Genomic DNA, 16527 nt, shown 5'->3' with positions numbered 1-16527 from the left:
GCTCTTTCCTTCTCATGCCACAGGTCTACTGTGGGGTCTGCTGGGGTTCTTCATCACTCCAGGATGTAGGCTCACAGAATGCTATTATCTGGTCGTTGGAGTTCTTAGTGACAAAAGTAAGTAGCAAAGCATATGTTTGCCTCTAGAACCTCTGCCTGGATGGCTTTTAAGGGAGAAAGAAGTATAACCCCCAAAGGGAGGGGCTTCAAATATTGGTGCTCTGAAATGCAGTCGCCACAGGCAGTATGGTAAAAATGCCGGAGGTGGGGGCTTTTCGAATGTCAGCAGACATAAGAATTCTGTGGAGACTTATTAACTGGGCCCAACCAGTTGCCCTAATTCACTAATCCTGGATGGAGCCCAAAAATGTGCATTTCTTTACACACAGCCATATCTCGTTTTGTGCTTCACTTGATTGCACTTGCGGATGTTGCTTTTTTCTTTTTTTTAAACAAACTGAAGGTGTGTGGCAACCCTACATCTAGCAAGTGTATCTCAATCATTTTTTCACACAGCATTTGCTCACTCCATGTCTCTTTGATATTTTGGTAATTCTCAGTTCAGTTCAGTTTCCCAGTCGTGTCCTATTCTTTGCAACCCCATGGACTGCAGCACGCCAGGCCTCTCTGTCCATCACCAACTCCTGGAGTCTACTCAAACTCATGCCCATCGAGTCAGTGATGCCATCCAACCATCTCATCCTCTGACATCCCCTTCTCCTCCTGCCTTCAATCTTTCCCAGCATCAGGGTCTTTTCCAATGAGTCAGTTCTTCGCATCAGGTGGACAAAGTATTAGAGCTTCAGTTTCAGCATCAGTCCTTCCAATGAATATTCAGGACTGATTTCCCTTAGGATGGACTGGTTGGATCTCCTTGCAGTCCAAGGGACTCCCAACAGTCTTCTCCAACACCATAGTTCAAAAGCATCAATTCTTCAGCACTCACCTTTCTTTATAATCCAACTCTCACATCCATACATGACTACTGGAAAAACCATAGCTTCAACTAGATGGACCTTTGTTGGCAAAGTAATGTCTCTGCTTTTTAATATGCTGTCCAGGTTGGTTACAACTTTTCTTCCAAGGAGTAAGCGTCTCTTAATTTCATGGCTTCAGTCACCATCTGCAGTGATTATGGAGCCCAAGAAAATAAAGTCTGTCACTGTTTCCACTGTTTCCCCATCTATTTGCCATGAAGTGATGGGACCAGATGCCATGACCTTAGTTTTCTGAATGTTGAGCTTTAAGCCAACTTTTTCACTCTCCTCTTTCACTTTCATCAAGAGGCTCTTTAGTTCTTCTTCACTTTCTGCCATAAGGGTGGTGTCATCTGCATATCTGAAGTTATTGATATTTCTCCCAGCAATCTTGATTCCACCTTGTGCTTCATTCAGCCCAGCGTTTCTCATGAAGTACTCTGCATTTAAGTTAAATAAGCAGGGTGACAATATACAGCCTTATGTACTCCTTTTCCTATTTGGAACCAGTCTGTTGTTCCATGTCTGGTTCTCACAATATTTCAAATTTTGTCATTATTAGTATATTTGTTCTGGTGATCTGTGACCAATGATCTTTGATGTTACTACAAAAAGACTATGATTCCTTGAAGACTCAGATGATAGTTAGTATCCTTTAATAAAAGACTATTGTGCATTTCTAACAAGTTCTTAGGTGATGCTGATGTTGCTGGTCCATTGACCATATTTTGAGTAGTAATGATATCTATATTGCTGGGAAGCACCCATCCAAACAGATATTATGTGTCCCAGCCTCACCCTTGTATCTAGATGGGGCTGAATAACTGATTCTCACTAAAGAAATGTTAGCAAAAGTGATGTGTGTCATCCCTTGAAATAAAGCAGCTAAAAAGCAAGTGCTCTTTCCTCCCACTTCCTCCTCCCATACGCTTTCTACATCTTGACACCTGAGGCAACATAATAGCTCATGTTTGAAGTCAAAGCGTTCATCAACTTGAGCCACCTTCCCCACTGACAAGAAGCACCCACATCAACATCACCTAAGAATTTGTTAGAAATGCACATTCTTTTTTTTTTTTTTAGTTTAAAAATAGGGTTTTTGTTAAAGATGACTACAGGAAAAAATGATTCTATCAAGTTAAGCCATGAAATATACAGTTTTGTTTTTTTTTTTTACAGCAGGTAGTATTACCTTACCTAACATTGGGAAGACTGGGAAGAAGGTCAAGAGAATCTTGACCCTCCATCCAATATTTATCATTATCATTTTTCTCTCCTTAAGTTATATGAGAAATCCTTCTGCCTCCTTAACTTCTGCAAATGTCACCTGCTTTGATTCTCCTTTGTTATATCTGTTTTCTTCTCTAACTCACTGCAATAATAGGAAAATTAAAATGGATTAGGATCATAGGGTGCAAAAACTCAGAATCACTTTAATTTCTGCTTAAGGTGCTAGATATAATTCACTTATTTATACTTTATTCATTCAACAAAACCTTACTCAATGTTTACTTCAGTTCAGTTCAATTGGTAAGTCATGTCCAGCTCTCTGCGACCCCATGGACTGCAGCATGCCAGGCTTCCCTGTCCAACACCAACTCCTGGAGCTTGCTCAAACTCATGTCCATTGAGTCAATGATGCCATCCAACCATCTCATCCTCTGACATCCCCTTCTCCTCCTGCCTTCAATCTTTCCCAGCATCAGGGTCTTTTCCAATAAGCAGTTCTTCCCAACAGGTGGCCAAAGTAGTGGAGTTTCAGCTTCAGCATCAGTCCTTCCAATGAATATTCAGGACTGATTTCCTTTAGGATGGACTGGTTGGATCTCCTTGCAGTCCAAGGGACTCTCAACAGTCTTCTCCAACACCACAGTTCAAAAGCATCAATTCTTTGGTACTCAGCTTTCTTTATGGTCCAACTCTCACATCCATACATGACTACTGAAAAAACAGAACTTTGATTAGATGGACCTTTGTTGGCAAAGTAATGTCTCTGCTTTTTACTATGCTAATTAGTTTTGTCATAGCTTTTCTTCCAAGGAGCAAGCGTCTTCTAATTTCATGACTGCAGTCACCATCTGTAGTGATTTCGGAGCCCCCCAAAATAAAGTCTGTCACTGTTTCCATTGTATCCCCATCTGTGGAACCGGATGCCATGATCTTAGTTTTTGGAATGTTGAGTTTTAAGCCAGCTTTTTCACTCTCTTTCACTTTCATCAAGAGACTCTTTAGTTCCTTACATATGGTTAAAACAGCTTACCTACATATGCTTCCTTACATGTGGTTAAAACACCTCTGCCTCCAAAATTGGCCTGGGCAACACCTTTGGCCCCTCCCATAACCAGAGCAGATAACCAAAATTAGGTGCTTTTTCTCACTGAGTCCAGAGAAAGTATTAGAATTCTTCACAGCAGGGTGTCCAAATAACCACGACCAATAAATCCATAAAGCTGATTTTACCATGAAGGAAAAAAAGCAATATGTATCCAAGTCATTTCTATTTGTGCCATTTGTATCAATAAGTGGATTTTTCCAAAGATGTTGCAAAAGGTTTGGACTCCCATGGTCACTCATTTCAATCTACTTCTAATATGTTTTCCTGAGTAATGGAAGCTGTAAAGACCAAACTACGTTTGCAGCTACGTTTCCACTTATCAGATATACCCTCACAAAACTTGAAATCAGCAACGTGAGACAGCAGCCTTCTATGAAGAGACTGGGCCTTCTGGCAAACACAGTTGCAGAAGTGTTTGGTTATCCTGAGGCCGCTGTGAAGAAGGTTCTATAGGCCAGAATCTGGCATCTGAGGCACAGCACCCGCAGTATCTATGGCAGTGCAGTTTCTCGTAACAAGTCCCTGGTGTGGTCGGGCAGTTCCTCGGGCCATGCTGTTCCTGAACGAGCAGGACATGTAGTTGGTTCCACCCGTAGATCCAGGCAAGAGGGGCTCCTGCTCTGGGACCAACACTTTAGAGGCTCTTTCACTGGTTCTCCTCTGGCCACCTTCCTTCACCAAATAAAATAAAATAAAATAAAAAGGCCAAAAAACACACATACAAAAACCTCTGAGAGAGAGAAGTGTGTGGACCAATAGGACTTACTTAACTGGAGCTCTAACCCCTGACTGTGTCCATGGACCCAGATTCGTTATCCAGATAGTCCTGAGCTTACTTCTGGGGACTCTAGCCTGGGGCTGTTCTCCTAGGAGTGGGACACACTACCTGTGAGGACACCTTTAGGTCTGAAGGCGGCCACAGGGTGGCTTGTTGCCAGGGATATACATAGATCTTGGACACGTGGGTGACAGCATCCATACACATGCAGATGAGGGACCCTGCAGCCCAGAATGAAGCCAGAAATGGGAAGAGGACTGGGGGCTGGAGCCATGCTTTTCCCAGGTTGCTATGCTTCGGTGAGCAAACCAAAGGAGTCTGAGAATTCTAGTCAATCTTAACTTTCTTACGTCATTTCGAAGGTAAATCTCTCAAGATGGAAACACAGCACGCATTTGATTTAACAGTTTGAAGCTTCTGTTTAACTTTTAAGTATTCAGACAGGTTATGTGAGTACTTACTTGTACTCTTGCCCCCAGACCCCACAAATTCTAAGGACTACTTAGTTCTTTGGCCTCTGATGCATTCTGTAAGCTACTTGATGCTCTCAAGCCCTTTCTGCCTAAACCACTCAGAGTTTATTTTGTTCTCTAAAACCAGGAATCCTGGTACTTACACTTCCCTAGATGTTTGGAAACGGGTTGTAGTTTCCTGTTCTTGTGGCTAAGTCTACATGAAGTGCAAGAATATGGTTTTCTTTCAGTGTCAACCACAGCTTCTGTTTGTTGTGACTCTTCCTGACTCCAAGGCTCTGCAGTATAGTAGACAGAGTATTCAAGGTTGAATGAGAGCCTGGATTGGAGACTCAACTCTAACACTTAACAGGTCTGTGCTTTGAACAAGCCATTTTTAACCTCTTTAAACCCTAGTTTCTCAACCAACAATCAAATATGATAGTATGTATACATATACTTCATTGAATAGTTCTATGCAGATGTAACATTGTCATTTCTAATGTTGGAACCAAAGAAAAGAGTTAATAACAGCTGACTCCAGAGGTACATTCCCTGTGGCGTATGCTCAGATGTCCTTTTTCTTTTGTTTACTTCAAAAACCTCTGCTCCAATCCCTTCCCTCTGGAGAACCAATTCCACTGTCCTAACTTATGACTCCATTAGGAAATATTTCTAGAAAGTCATTCAAATGTTTCCATTTTCCAATTCCATTTTGGTACTTCAAGTTCTGACTTCTTATGTTGCAGGAAACCATTTTCTCACTTGCTTGCTATTTAAACTCTTCAACACTTGTCAAGCATTATTATGTCATACTCACCCTACTTGGGGATTTAATGACACACTCCATCCACTTCAGGACATATTCATTTTCTGGAGTATCCAATGACATGATCTGCAATAGCAGAGATAAGGATTCAAGCATTTAAGTTCCTCTTGGGTTTTCTTGATTTTCTGAATCTTAAGGAATCTTTTCGAGTTCGTCCTACAGCAATGCAAGTTTAAAGAGCTTTCACAACCTGATGTATTTCCTTTTCATTATGTTTTTCAGATTAAGAAACTACTATAATGGTAGCTGGAGCTAGCAGGAAAATAAGCTTTCTGTGGCTCATAAACTTGGAAAAGGGAACATATCAAAAGTCATTTTTTGCCAAATTTAAATTAAATACCTAAAAATCCATGATGATATGAGCAGGAACTGCATTAGGTAATTTCTATTTTTGGAAGATTTTTCTAGTTTCTAATGGTCAACCCTGTAAAGCTCTCTGTACCAAAAAGTAATTGATTGGAATTGTGGAATCACTGAGATATGGCGTTGAACAGTTGAAGTTACATACAACCGCTGAGAAAGTGCTTTACATTCTGTAAACAATCATTATACCTATAGGTTTTTGGGAGCTTAGGCATGTTGGCTCAATTCCTTGCCTGTATTCAGCTCAGCTCTCTATTAGAGAGGAAGACTGAGCCATACAGCTTCCCATTTCCCAGGATCCTATATCAGCTGTCTTCTGGCAGAATTTTGTTCGACAAAGGATGATAGTGGAAGGAGTCTGAACAGTCTCCTCCTGTCTCTGCACCGGAGGCAGTTTCTTAGCAGTTGCCTCTCTGTGGCAAAATCTCCTTAGTCCCATTGCTTGACAGGTTCCCTTAGTTCCACCTGCCATTTGATGACCCTCTAGCCAATAATACTGCTGAATGTCTCATCTTTCCAGCCTACAGCTGATAGTGGTTTTCTGCTGTTAATCTCTGGACTACCTTATCATCCCATCTATGGTTCTTAGACATTTCATAATCTGTGCAATAATTTCCCTGAATTAACTTAACTCTGTGGAAAAATCTTAAAATGATTTTTATTTTCCTGTTTAGATTCTGGTTGATAATATAATTCACTTAATTTTGAAACAATGCACATAGCTGTTACTGCACCAATAGAAATGTTAACTAATGTGCAACCCTAAGTCACCTTACAGACTTCAGGACATTACAGGAAGTGAAACATGAATTGTGAAAAAAAATGCCCCAGCAAGAAAAGACCAATGGGATTAGAAGAATCAATGGAACCTAGAAACTTGATGGTCATTTTTGTTTCCTCCAGGTGAAATAATATCTAGGTGAGTAATGAATGCAATAGCAGTTACTGACTTGTTTAAAATTCTGATGTTAGGACTTCCGTGGTGGTCCAGGGGTTAAGAATCTGCCTGGTAATGCAGACGACACTGGTTCAGTCCCTGGTCAGGGAACTAAGATCCCACACACTGGAGAAAGTAAGCCTGAGCTGCAACTACTGTTGCAGTTGAGCCTGTATGCCACAACTAGAGGCCATGTGCCACAACAAAAGATCCGACATGATGCAAGAAAGATCCCATGAGCTGCAACTAATACCTGATGCAGCCAAATAAGCATTTATAAATAAATAAATAAAATTTTGACCTTGGGCTCATAGGTTTATAATCTAGTATAGATTGCATTAAGAGATTAAAAAAAAAAAAAGATGTTCATTGCAAACACTTCAGGGTAACACCTGAAAAAATTATGTCTGATTTGTTAACAAAACAAATGTCTAATATGATATAAACCAACATCAAGGAAGTATTTACTTTCATTGTTATCTCATTCTTTCATTTAATCATTGAATATCTACCATCAGCCATCTACCTGGACCCTATAAATATACCCCTGAATAAGGAAGGAACAATATCCCTTAGTTGTGTGAAACTTACGGCCTGAGGAGTAAAGGTAGTGATTGAACCAATATCAAACAAAAGTTGAAAACCTCCATAGAAAAAACAGCCAATCCACATTTAGATTTTGTTTTTTTCTAAGTAATCTGTCCATCTTAAATCCTAAATTGAAGAAGATGGTTTTCTTACTTTCTAAAATATAGTAGTATATAAGGTACTGAATGTGATGTTTGGCAAGTTTTGATTGAATTCAGGCTCTTTACTTTCTGATTGCCAAATTATCATGTTCTTCAAGAATTTCTCATAAAGACTTCCTGAAGTAATTTTTAAAAATAGGGAACTATTTCAGAACAGAGATATTTAAGTTTGGAGAAAGGAATTAAGTGAATAACTCTGCTTCAGTTTCATTTTATTTTTGATTTTTAGCAATTGACCATGATATGCTTGTGGATTCATTGTTTTTGTTGTTGTTATTGTTTTTTACCAAATTTGGGAAGGTCACTGATTATTTAGATATATTTTTCTCAGTCTCTCCACTTTTCTGACTCCATTATACTTTCAGTAGACCAGTTTATATGGTCCTATGAGTCACTAAGAAAATATCATTAAAGAAATCTTTTTTGTCTCTGTTCTTCAGATTGGATAATTTCTATTTTTCTATCTGCAAGTTCACTGACTTTTTCCCCCATTATCTAACCTATTAATACAATCCAATCAATTTTTAGATTTTAGATAGTATAATTCTTAGTTCTAAAGTTCTACTTGGTTTTCATTGTTTCCATTTTTCTGATGAGATTTACCATTGTATATTTCCTATATACATCTTTTATTTAAATTCTAAAATATACTTATGACAGCTAATTTAAAAGCAGTATCTGTTGATTCCAACATCTGAGTGCCCTGGGATCTGTTTCTTTTGGTTGCTTCAATTTCATGATTGCTAGTCACATTTTTGTATTTCTTCCTATATCTAATATTTTTATTTCATGCAAGACATTTAAGATAATACATTATAGTGAGTTTGATTATATTATTTTCCGAAAAATGCTAGCAAATTTTGTCCTGGCAGTAAGTAAATCTTCTCCTTTATGAAAATAAATGCTTTTATGATCTCACAAACTTCCTTTTATTCCTTTAAATACATCTGATCATCTCTTGCTACCACAAAAACTATCATGATACAGTTAAGGGAAAAAAAGACTGTACAAGTGCTCAACAATTCAGAAGTCATGGGTATTAAAGTTTGAAGTCCACTTCATCTTTTTATTTCAAGGGCACTTCAATGTAGAGACCCACTGTAAATAATTGCATGTATCTTATTTTGTATTACTTATAAAGATCATATTCTGTAAGAAACTAATATAGATCTTTTTTAAGTATAGTCTTCTAAAATTAAGTTGTAAAAACACCTTAGCTTTCAAAGCTTGGTTTGTAAAAATATGATATTAAACAATTCTGGGGAAGGGGTCCTATCAACTTCATGGAAGAATGAATTAGCAAAAATAAGAATAGTAAATTTGGAGGTAAAGGAAACAAAACTACTTGGTAATCACTGTTTGGATAAAATACACATGTCCTTTACCAGTTTGAGCCAAAGATGAAAAACCAATTATTTAATAGTATATTTGTCATTGTTTTAAAAAGAACATGTTTATTATAAATTTTTTTAAAATACTTTAAAAATTTTAAATTTATAAAATTTTTTTTAGTCTTCTCAGAGATAAATACCTGAATATATTAAGGTATTTCCTTCAAGTTTTGGTATGTAGGTATACATATATATGTGCCTGTAGGTGTGCATGTGCATGTATGTGTTGGGTAAAAATCACATATATACACATATAAAAAAATGGAATTGATGTTCTCAATATAACATTTTATCTTATATATGTCACTGAAAACATTCCCAGGGATCAAACCCAGGTCTCCCACATTGTGGGTGGATTCTTTACCATCTTAGCCACCAGGGAAGCCCAATAATACTGGAGTGGGTGACCTATTCCTTCTCAGGGGATCTTCTCAACTAAGGAATCAAACTAGGGTCTCCTGCATTGCAGGCAGATTCTTTACATGCTGAACTGCCAGGGAAGCCCATAAATTTTTTTTTAGTCTTCTCAGAGATAAAGACCTGAATATATCAATGTATTTCCTTCAAGTTTTGGTATGTAGGTATACATATATATGTGTGTGGGTATGCATGTATATGTTGGGTAAAAATCACATATATTGGGTGGAGAGGGAGGTGGGAGGGGGGATTGGGATGGGGAATACATGTAAATCCATGGTTGATTCATGTCAATGTATGGCAAAAAAACACTACAATATTGTAAAGTAATTAGCCTCCAACTAATAAATATAAATGGAAAAAAAAATAAAACAATAACATATACAATAGCTCCAAAAATATTTTAAAAAAATAGGATTGATGCTCTCAATATAATTTTTTATCTTATATATGTCACTAAAAACATTACATGAACTTTTCCGTATCATTAAATGATTTTTGAAAAATGCGATCTTTAGATGACCAACAGGCACATGAAAGGATGCTCATTACTGATTATTAAAGGGATGCAAATCAAAACCACAGTGAGCTATAACTTCACACTGGTCAGAATGGCCATCATTAAAAACCTACAGATAATAAATGCTGGAGAAGGTGTGGAAAAAAGGAAACCTCATACACTGTTGGTGGGAATGTAAATTGGTACAACCACTAGGGAAAACTGTATGGAATTTTCTTGAAAAACTAAAAATAGAACAAACAAATGACTCAGCAATCCCATTCCTGGGTATGTATTCAGAAAAACTAAAACCTATAATTAAAAAAGATACATGAACCCCAATATTCATAGCAGCACTATTTACAATAGCCAATACATGGAAACCCAAGTTCCCATCAACAGATGATTGGTTTAAGATGTCAGACGGAATATTACTAAGACATAAAAGAATGAAATATTGCTCATTTGCAACAACATGGACGGACCTAGAGATTATTATGCTCGGTGAAGTAAGTAAGACAAAGACAAATACTCTATGATATCACTTTTATGTGGAATCTAAAAAATAATACAAGTAAGTCTATACATAAAACAGAAACACAGTCATAGAAATAGAAAAACATGGTTACCCAAGGGGAAAAGGAGTGGGAGAAGAACAAATTAGGAGTATAGGATTAACAGATACAACAGTTTACATAAAATAAATAAGCAGCAAGCATACAGAGGATTCTATTCTGAATCTTATAATAACCTATAATGAAATATAAACAGGTAAAATAACTGAAACACTATTATGTACACCTGAAACTAACAAAATATTGGTAATCAACTACGCCTCAATAAAAAATTGTACTTTTTGTAGCTAACATATTATTACATGGATAATTTACTCATCCATCCCCCTATTATAAGAGATTATGTTTTTTCCCAATGTTTTTATTATTGAATAAATTAAATAATCATTCCCATATATAATTATTTCCTTACAATATATTTCTGAAACGGAAACGGTGAGGTGATGGTGAATGTGATGTAAGATGGCAGAACATCAGACCAGTGTACTGGAGAGACAAAAACTTGAAACAAAAAATGGTTTTAGTTAGCATTGTTTATAAAACTGAACTGAAAGGAGGATATGCTTAACCAGCAGGCTTTTATAAAATAGTTGCCCTGCATTTGCAACAGTCATTGGAAAACGGGAGCTTACACTGAACCCTTGGAAAGCTACAGCAGAATTCTTTGTAGCATGTGCTGCAGAGCATCCATCGTGTGGCATTTTAACAGGTGTTGCATTAAGAAGTGTTCTAATGTGCAGGGATTTGAGGAAATGCAGACTTAAAGCCAAACAAGATTTTTGCTATTATGTTTTACTGCAGGACTTCCTAGAACATTATAATGTTCCTATATGCTTCTTAACACACCAAACACAGACTATCACATGAGACATTCCCCAAACCTATTTGATCACAAAATCTTTGGTTCACTACATATTGAGAGAAAAGTGTTTTGTGGAACACCAGATTGAGCAAAAGTACTCAAACAAAATTGAGGAAAAATGCATTATAGTCAAGGGCCATGGAAAAACCATATCAGATCAAGTTTAATTAGGTTATAATGGTTTTATGGCAAGTGTTGCAGGACTTGAAATCTTTCTTTAAATTTAAATTCTTTATCTCTTTTAAAATGCTGAATAACCTATATATACCCTTCTTTTGTTGCTGCATAGCTCTATACAAAAGTTAATATTTGGTAGGCTGTGAACTTTATCTCACTATGAAATATTTTGTGGAGGCCATATAATATAGTGACAAAATCCCCGCTGAGGAATTGGGAGAGTGTTGGCTCTGCCGCTACCTAGCTTTGTAACCTTAGAAAATTAACTTTGCTTGGCACACGTGCAAAATGAATGGCTGTTCTATGACTAACTTGAACTAGAGGGTCAGAAACCTTCATTTGTTCTCACCTGGCGTCATTCACTGACTTCAGGAAGATGCACATAGCCTTTCTCTCTGCGATTGGCCTCATCCTAGGCTGTGATGGTAATCTTATTTTCTACTTAAGATCCACAGCATTTTTAATAATGACACTGTATTATAAAGAAATAAACCAAGAGAAAAATATAGTTATTCAACTTCCTATCAATAAAAAAAAAAAGCACTTCTTTTCCACTTTTTGCCTTCACAGACATTTGTACCTCAGAGATCACGGACTTTGTCCACTTATATTTTCTGTTTTATTTTGTAGTCCCAGGTTGGTCAATGGTTTATTTGTCCTTAGAGTAGAGATGTTTAACCTGGGGTTAGCAGACTTTGAGGGTCCATGAACCGCATGAAATTATGGAGAACATTTTCTTACCTATGTGGGAACATTCATCTTTCTGGGGATACAGTCCACACCTTTCAACAGATTTTCAAATGGCAGCTTTTAAAAAGTTGAAAATCATTGCTTATAGATTTATTCAGGTTTTAAACAGGTATATGAAGGAAAAAACAAGGCACAAATTAATGCTCAAGTTAAAAACACTGATCCAAGTTATTGCTAATTTAGAATGTGTGGGAGTAGAAACCTCAGGGTATAGAAATCAGCATGATTGCAAAAAGAGAAAAAAAAAAAAGGCTGTTTACAGACATTTCCCCCTTTTCTTTCCTTCCTCAGGCTCCACTCACTACATGGAAAAAAAAAACTGTAGGAAAAATGTCTTAATTATATGATGTAAAAACAACTATTAACGACATAAAAGTGCCATAATTGGCAAAAATGGAGATAAAAATATTTACCCATTTAATAGGGTTAATGTTCTTAGAAGCCTTAAAAAGAAGAATTTCTGTAGGATTGTCCAGTACCAGCAAAGTGACTAGGACATAGTCCACTGAGATTAGTCCTTTATGAAAAGGACTCTTAAGAAAGCCTGCCTGTAGGATAATTTGGCAATTTTTAACCTAATCCTGACTAATTCAGTCATCCACTCTCTTCTGCCTGTTCTTGGACTCCAGGTCTCAATTTATTAATGTCTGTTCTAGATTAAAATCACACATATATCTCCATGCACCTTTGAATATCATCATTCTGTGACAGTGATGATGATAAAAATGTGGACAATGATGAATACAGCTAATATTGATCCAGTATTTAGTATGTGTCTCATAGAAAACTTTTAAAGTTGTGACTATTATTAACATGTTTACAGACAAGGAAACTAAATTATAGAAAGATTAAGTAATTTATCCTGGGTCACAGAGCTAGATGATGCCCAAAGCAGGATTCAAAGTCAAACAGTCCTATTCTAGAGCTTATTATGCTGTTTGGGCTCTAATATGTAACTCAGGAATTTGGTCACATAATCCTCATTTCTCATCATCCCAGTTTTTTCCATGATGTTCTCCCTCAGTTCTCCCACCCAGAATGCCCCCAAATTAACTCCAGAAATCAGCTATCAGAAACTGCCAGCATTTTTCCGAAGGTCAAAAGGTATGGTCATCTCAGTTCATGACACGGGACAACTCTGATGGTCCTTGACTGTCATACTCCTTGCTGGACTGCTGCTGCTGCTAAGTCACTTCAGTCGTGTCCGACTCTGTGCGACCCCATAGACTGCAGCCCACCAGGCTCCCCCATCCCTGGGATTCTCCAGGCAAGAACACTGGAGTGGGTTGCCATTTCCTTCTCCAATGTTCACTAGCTATCATTTAAATGACCTCTTGAAGAATGAATCGAAGGTAGCCAGGAAATGAGCAAAACAAGTTTTCAGGTAGACGAAAACGTGCAAAGGCCCTGAGACAAAAGGCATATATGGGAAACTTGTAGAAAATGTCATCAGATCTCAAGGTGAGAAAGTAATTGGAGAGAGAGTAATTAGAGTGTACATTGCAAAGGTCTTGGATGATATTTAAGGATTTCGACTACATCCTGAGGTCACAGAAGCACTAGAGACTATACATGGGAGCAGATAGAAGTGCACAGTAATATTTGCATTTGATTCACATGAAAGAGAGAGCGCCAAGGCTGAATGATAAAAGGGGACTGTTAGGAGTCTGCTGCAGCCATCGAGGCTGAAAGAAGTAAATCTATTAAGGCAATTTTAGGATGCAGAATCCATACACTGAAGAGAAGAGGTAGAATTAATGATATTCCAGGTTCTGGCTTAGATAATGGTGACATTTCCTAAAACAGAAACCAAGGAAGGGGAACCAGTGTGTTCACAACTTTCTTGACTTGGAATCTGACATCTTTTGCAGAAGTTCTGCAAACTACCAAAGCAGTCCTGGGTAGGCCTTGGAAAGTATCATGTAAATAACTGGATGCTTCCCTTAGGTGAGAGTTACACAAGTTTGTGTGTGTGTTAGTTGCTTAGTCTTGTCTGACTCTGCAACCCCATAGACTGCAGCCCACCAGGCCCCTCCGTCCATGGGATTCTCCAGGCAAGAACGCTGGAGTGGGTTACCATTTCCTTCTCCAAAAGGAACTATAGAAAGAAAGAAGGTGAAGTCCCCCAGTCATGTCTGACTTTTTGTGACCCCATGGACTGTAGCCTACCAGGCTCCTCCATTCATGGAATTTTCCAGGCAAGAGTACTGGAGTGGGTTGCCATTTCCTTCTCTTTTATATATGTTTATTTCAAATTAATTGATAAGGAAACAAATGGATCATAAAGCAATATGAAGCTTTACTTTAAAGTTATCATTTTTTTCATAGAGACTTAGAAGCTTACTGAGAACAAGATAAAATAACTTCTCTGAGCTATCCTTAAAGTATCCTCCTCTACTGTAATTTCATCTCTAGAGTTTATGGATTATAAAGGAGAAAGTTGTTTTTTTTTCCTCTCTCTCAGCCAGCCAAGATGAGGATTGGGTTCTTCATCAAAGCTAGAAGAGAGTCAGAAAGGGCCAAGTGCAGGTCTGCAGAGCCCTATGAAGGCATTCAACTATTTATCCCCAAAGTGTGGCACTGGCTGCTTTGTATGGGTGTCAACCCGTGCTGTTGTTTCAGACCTCATTGCAAAGGCAAATTAGAAAAGATGTTAAATAAATGAGACAGCAATCATCAAAAATGATTATACAATGAAAGAGCAGAGATTTGAAAAGCATGGCCAACAAAAGGAAAGAACATATAAACTAAACAAAACAAGAGAGAGGATCAGGAAGTTCTCTAAGTTTGAAAAAATGAAAATGATTTTAAAAAATCCTGAGTGATAATTAATTAAAAATATGTTAAGGTATTACTTCTTAAGGCAGTTCTACAAGTAAAGGCCACCAAAAGGATCACCCCAGGCAGATATTCTTAGAGTCATCGTCAGCCGATTCTTCTTCCGGGCAAGTACTACTACTACTATTATTATTATTATTAGGGAATCAGAGAAAGTAACTGACTCCCTAACTGGAGCATTTCATTAGATCAAAACCACAAACATGGCAGTCTTACATCCACTTGAAATCAGAAGATTGTTGCCAAAATTAAAAGGACAAGACACACCACACAGCATGTCCTTTATTTGAGGGGCAATTTGGCCAAATAAAAATCTACTGTTGCTATAATAAAAATTTCTTGGCTATTTTCAAAACAGAGATCGGAAATGACTCCCTCTTGACAGCTGTTCACACACACTAATTTTGGTCGCCCTGGTCCGACGGAAATCTTGCGGTTAAGAAGACCAAGTCAGTCACTGCTCTCAAGTGTTTTCAACTCTGTTCAGTTCAATGGCGAGTGAAGCTGTTTAGGGGGAAATGCTTGTCTTTCCAAATTGAGTGTTCTGAAAACACATTGTCGTGGTTAGTGAGCATTACACGAGCCATCTAAATTTAGCAAACATTTTCATTCCCTTGCCCAAGCCCACCCACAACAGTGGATGAAACTTTGATTTCTTCCATACTCATCTGGGTAATGTAAACCCCTCGGGTTCTACAAAGCTTGCTGAGCAAGAAAGCTGAATGCAGAAATGTCAGGAAAATATGTAACCTCTGGACCTAAGGAAGGGGTGGGAGGGGGGGCAACTCAGACTCCATTGACTAATTCAAGTTGGTTTTTAAACTATTTCTCACCTTATCCATGTCAGGTCTCCTTTATTTGCCCAGAGAGCACCTGGAAAGATGCCTAATTAGAGGAAGCCAGCTCACTGTTTATCTGAGGAGCTGGACCTCAGCACTCACCATGGCTCACCTCTGAGCTGAAGGTCAGTCCACGACATCATAGCTCCACTCCATGTTAATGACACTGAGTGCAGTCAGGCTTTCTTTTTTTTTTTTTTTATTTTATTTTTTATTTATTTATTTATTTTTTATTATTATTATTTTTTTTTTCCAGTGGGTTTTGTCATACATTGATATGAATCAGCCATGGATTTACATGTATTCCCAATCCCGATCCCCCCTCCCACCTCCCTCTCCACCCGATTCCTCTGGGTCTTCCCAGTGCACCAGGCCGGAGCACTTGTCTCGTGCATCCCACCTGGGCTGGTGATCTGTTTCACCATAGATAGTATACATGCTGTTCTTTTGAAATATCCCACCCTCACATTCTCCCACAAAGTTCAAAAGTCTGTTCTGTATTTCTGTGTCTCTTTTTCTGTTCTGCATATAGGGTTATCGTTATCACCTTTCTAAATTCCATATACATGTGTCAGTATGCTGTAATGTTCTTTATCTTTCTGGCTTACTTCACTCTGTATAAGGGGCTCCAGCTTCATCCATCTCATTAGGACTGGTTCAAATGAATTCTTTTTAATGGCTGAGTAATATTCCATGGTGTATATGTACCACAGCTTCCTTATCCATTCATCTGCTGATGGGCATCTAGGTTGCTTCCATG

The 16527-nt window shown here is 37.9% G+C and overlaps 1 protein-coding gene across 2 annotated transcripts in view; it reads right to left on the bottom strand.

The window, feature by feature from the left end:
• The window catches only part of METTL15 (methyltransferase 15, mitochondrial 12S rRNA N4-cytidine), a 366840-nt gene that overhangs the window by 108420 nt on the left and 241893 nt on the right, over window positions 1-16527 (bottom strand). For both annotated transcript variants that reach the window (XM_061151106.1, XM_061151125.1), the window contains one exon: window positions 5362-5436. In XM_061151106.1, coding sequence (XP_061007089.1) covers window positions 5397-5436 — 40 coding nt within the window. In that variant the 3' untranslated portion in view covers window positions 5362-5396. The remainder of the gene's footprint in view (window positions 1-5361; window positions 5437-16527) is intronic.

This window comes from Dama dama, chromosome 1 (assembly GCF_033118175.1).
Source record: "Dama dama isolate Ldn47 chromosome 1, ASM3311817v1, whole genome shotgun sequence".
NCBI lineage: Eukaryota > Metazoa > Chordata > Mammalia > Artiodactyla > Cervidae > Dama > Dama dama.
The sequence above is the reverse complement of the archived record's forward strand: the minus strand, read 5'-3'. Positions and strand labels throughout refer to the sequence as shown.